This window comes from Rhinatrema bivittatum, chromosome 7, assembly GCF_901001135.1.
Source record: "Rhinatrema bivittatum chromosome 7, aRhiBiv1.1, whole genome shotgun sequence".
Lineage (NCBI taxonomy): Eukaryota > Metazoa > Chordata > Amphibia > Gymnophiona > Rhinatrematidae > Rhinatrema > Rhinatrema bivittatum.
In genome coordinates this window covers 197664604-197668912 of record NC_042621.1, presented here as the reverse complement: position 1 = coordinate 197668912, position 4309 = coordinate 197664604, and the positions used below count along the sequence as shown (strand labels likewise).

The 4309-nt window shown below is 42.8% G+C and overlaps 1 protein-coding gene across 1 annotated transcript; it reads right to left on the bottom strand.

Annotated features, from left to right (window-relative positions):
- Positions 1–781: 781 nt before the first annotated feature.
- On the bottom strand, positions 782–4046 carry EGR2 (early growth response 2). The gene is made up of 2 exons (XM_029609736.1): positions 3634–4046; positions 782–3045 (listed from the first exon to the last, which is right to left on the bottom strand). Exons 1-2 carry the CDS (start codon positions 3809–3811, stop codon positions 1877–1879), a joined length of 1347 nt encoding a protein of 448 aa, XP_029465596.1. The 5' UTR covers positions 3812–4046; the 3' UTR covers positions 782–1876.
- Positions 4047–4309: the final 263 nt, after the last annotated feature.

Sequence of the window (4309 nt, the reverse complement as noted above, 5' to 3'; positions counted from 1 at the left end):
GAATACTGGAGGAAAGGAATCGTACAGTGCATATTTCTTGATAGGAGATTGCAGACCAAAAGATGCCTTAGCAGGATTTAAGATTCCTACAGACGGTTTCCTGTACCAATTTCCGCCAGCGCATCTTGACTGAACTTTCAGTTTAGAAAATAGACTAAAAATATATTCTCCGAGTGGGCACTGTTTTCTCTGCACTTTCCTGAGCCCAGTTGTGGTTTTAATTTGTCAAATTTAAAGGGTGGAACAATGAGTCATAGCAAGTGGTATACTGTTCACATGGAAGGAAATCCCCCACAATACATTTTAATGAGAATAATAGTAGTAGGCCATTTGGAGGCTTATTAGCTCTCCCATAGTCATAAAATGGTATTTTTTTTGCTAATAAACCATAGATGCTAAAATGTCGTTCTATTAAGAGCCTTTGCACACACAAAGTATTTTCTGCTCCTATGGGCGATAAGCAATGAACTTTCGGGAGCTTCAGATATTACTGTTTCTACATTGTGCCAAAGGAAAGCAGTGCTCGAAGGTACTTTAAAAAATCTCAAACTTCATTCTTTGGACTCTGGCTATCTAAGCATACTGTAAGTTCTAGTAAAACAGGTACGTTTGTAATGTTTTAAGATTCAGTATCTGAATTAAAAACCTTGTTATAACTTCAGATCATATATACATATATACCCCCCCCCCCCCCCCACACACACACACACATACATACCTGAATCACTTCTTAGCAGTTCTCTTCATATTAACCACAAAAACATCAAATGTACTGCTGAAAAGTATTTATTTACAATTGGATCAGAAACAGTCCCATCTTTTTTTTTTTTTCTGAAGTTCCAGTTAGTGGTGGTGCATTATTACATTTCAACAAGGTGTTCAGCGCCCATTATTTAAGTTTTACTACAAAGATAACACTTTTAATTCACAAAACAGTGGGTACAAAAATATAGTTTCTAAAAAAATCCAAATATTAATAGGCAAGAATGTACAGCAATACTGCAACGGGTAAGAGAAAACTCTTCGTCATTGATAAGGCAACCTATTTACATGCAGACATTGAAACATGTGTCTACATCACACAAGGCACCAAGAGCACTGTTCAATACGATTGCATGCGTTATAAAATAAATTTACATCCATCCTTTAATAAATTAATTTTTCTGACTGATTTCTTTTTTTGTATCACATACTGTACCTCTTCCCATAGATGAAGAGCTCCGAGAACAGTGCAGAAAATCAATACACACAATCTACGGGTGTAACTCTGCAGTACCTTTAGAGAGAGCAGATATGGCCATTTCAATAGTTTTGTACTAACAGATTGCACTTCTGTAAGTTAGTCACTGTATTGCTTAAAAGATTGTAACAAATATGTTTAAGATCTAACATGGTTAAGACCTCAAATCCCTCCTTATACTTCACTTTTTGCCTAAAGCAGTCATGAAGCAGTAAAGTGCACATTAGTTATATTTTTCTGGCCACTATAACAAAAAGTAACAAGTCAACGTTTTTTCCGGGCCATACAGTCACACCGCATTTACAAAACAGAAAGAGTTTAGTACCTTTAGAAAGTTGATTCTTGTGCCATAAACCTTTTTAGTCAAGAAACATACCTCAGTCAAAAACATAAGGTTAATCACACGGGTTGGAGCTACATGTAATAAAAGACACCATCAAGTTTCATTTTAATACCGCCTTTTAAAGGGCGAGTGCAGTGCTAAAGCTGGTCCCTCGTAACTTTTCTCTAATACTGTCCTTTTGTCAACCAGTCTTCCAAGTCTTTCCTTTTTGTGATGGTTAAATTGGTAACTATTCCTCTACTGGAAGTAGTATATGCCTGTAGTGTTTGTTTTGTTGGTGTGCGAGGAATGTTTCATGCTGTCCTTGTTGGACAGAGCCCCATCTGGCTGCCACTTGCTGCTGCAGGACAAATGTTTGCAGAGGTGGTTGGGCTCAGGCTCAGAGTTCGTTCTGATGTCGCGCCGCTGTTGCTGCCGCTGCCAGGCGCTGATGGCGCTGTGGAAGCCACCGAGTTCTTCCTTTCCTTTTGCCTGAGATGGATCTTCGTGTGCCTTTTTCTCTCGTCGCTCCTGGCAAACTTTCGACCGCAGTAGTCGCAGGCAAAAGGTTTCTCCCCCGTATGGGTGCGGATGTGGGTGGTGAGGTGATCGCTGCGACTGAAATTCCTCATGCAGATCCGGCACTGAAAGGGTTTATGGCCAGTGTGGATCCGGATGTGCCGAGTTAATTCATCTGAGCGTGAGAAGCGGCGGTCGCAGCCCTCTGCAGGGCAGGGGTAGGGTCTCTCGTGGACTGGGGTCTTGCTAGGGCGGTTAGGATATTTCCTGGGTCGCAGAATAGGTCGCAGAGGTAAATTCTGGGGGCTGTAAGCACTAGGGAGCCGAGATCCTTCTGCTGTGGGGCCCCCTAGAGTGAAGTTGCGAATAGTGGAGAGAGGCGTGAGAGGCGTGAGAGGAGGGGGCACACGGATTGACTCCAGGGGGCAAGGGAAAGGCTTGCGGTCGGGCATGCTGTGTAGCTCCCTTTGACACTGAGGCTGGAACAGACCAGGGTAGTCCGAGATCATCGGAAAGATCGCACTGTCCGTGGCTGCTTTGGGAGAAGGGTAGGAGGGGGGAGGGTAGGACAGAGAAGCCGTGGAAGTGCTGAGGAAAGCCGAGGGGTCCTGATAGATCTCCCCGCAGCTTGAGTAAGGGGGTGGAGGAGAATACATGTGCTCCATGTCGCTCTGATTATGAGCCATAGAGCAGTTTAAGGTGTTGGCAAGAGGGTTGGGAGAAGCTGAGGATGCCGTGGAAGAAGTTGTAGAAGATGAGGAGGGCGGGGTGACTCCCAGGATCCCGGCGCTCACAATGTTGATGAAGCCCTCCGGGTTCCAGCCGGCACCTGGATATTGAGAATCAATGGAGAATTTGCCCATATAGGTAAATGTCTGATTGCGAGTTGCAGAAGTGAAGCTACTGGAATATGGGAGATCCAAACACCTCTTCTCATTGGTCATGTCCACATTGATCATTCCATCTAGAAGTGAAAGGAGAGAATGGAATGATCAGTGCATGATATACAGCAACCTAAACATAAAGTAAAAGTACTATTTGAAGGGTGTGCATTGTTCTATGGTTTAGACTGGTCCTTTACTCTGGCAAACAGATAAGCTAACGTTTTATTTATTTTCATAGTTGTGAACTCACCCTCCCCTTCCCACCCCTTCCCTCCCATATGTATTATATTATATAGCCAAGTTCTCATGTCATTAGGTATCCATATTAGTCTTTATTTTCCGTTTCAACGTGTCATCAAAGTCAGTTCTTCGCTTGTTTTAGTATTTTATAGGGTACTCATATGCAAACTTTTTTCATATGGAAAAACCTGTGCAGGATGCGCTTGCATTGTTTGCCTAGAAATTAGCAGGTCTCGGAACATTTTTTGTAATATAACGGATCACTAAATATCACTCCTTAAACATTACGGAATTTTAAAGCAAGACAGCAAGTATGTTTGTAACCAAAATGCAGTTTTTTTCACGTGGGTGTAAAATACTAATGCAACCTATGCCAAAGCCTCCTAAAATTATGTAGCAACCCTTTTGTTGATCCAAATCCTACTTACCTCCAGTCACACTGCTCATCGGATCAAACGGTCCTCCTAAGTCAGCATTAGGAAAGATGGTAACCGAGGCTGGTAAGTTCGTGGCGATTTCATCCACTGGGTAGATGTTGTCAGGCAGCTGGTGCACAAAACCACTGAGAGTTACTGGGATTTTATCTATGGCCTTGGCAGTCATCATTTGGTCAACTGACAGGCTGGAAAAATACGTCCTTACAACTTGTATGTAAATATAAAGTTTTTTTTTTTTTGCTTTTAGTTGTTTCCTCCACTGATAAAACACTATAAAACGAGGGAAAAAGTTGAAAAGGCAGGCATGCCACTGACTCTCTCCTTCATAGAGCTCTTTATTTGCCGAAGGCTGCTTCGGTAGTGTTATTATAACAGTCAGTGTCTCTGGCAGAGCTGTTAATCAATTGCTGCGCTCAGTAGATGGAAAGTGTTGCAGTAAGTATTTATTGAGAGGCCTTGAATGCCCGTTACGTCACTGACCATATTAGGACTGAGGAACAGGGCTGGGCGAATTACGCCGTGTCGTCACCTACAAAATTTGCATACGTTCAGTTCGCTTTTCAATGGAGAGGTTTCTCTCGATTTCAGCCGCGGTCTACCCTATCTCAAGTTAACTGCTAGAGCTCTTACATCTGGGCGCCTGCTTTATTTCTGATGCAAAACGTGC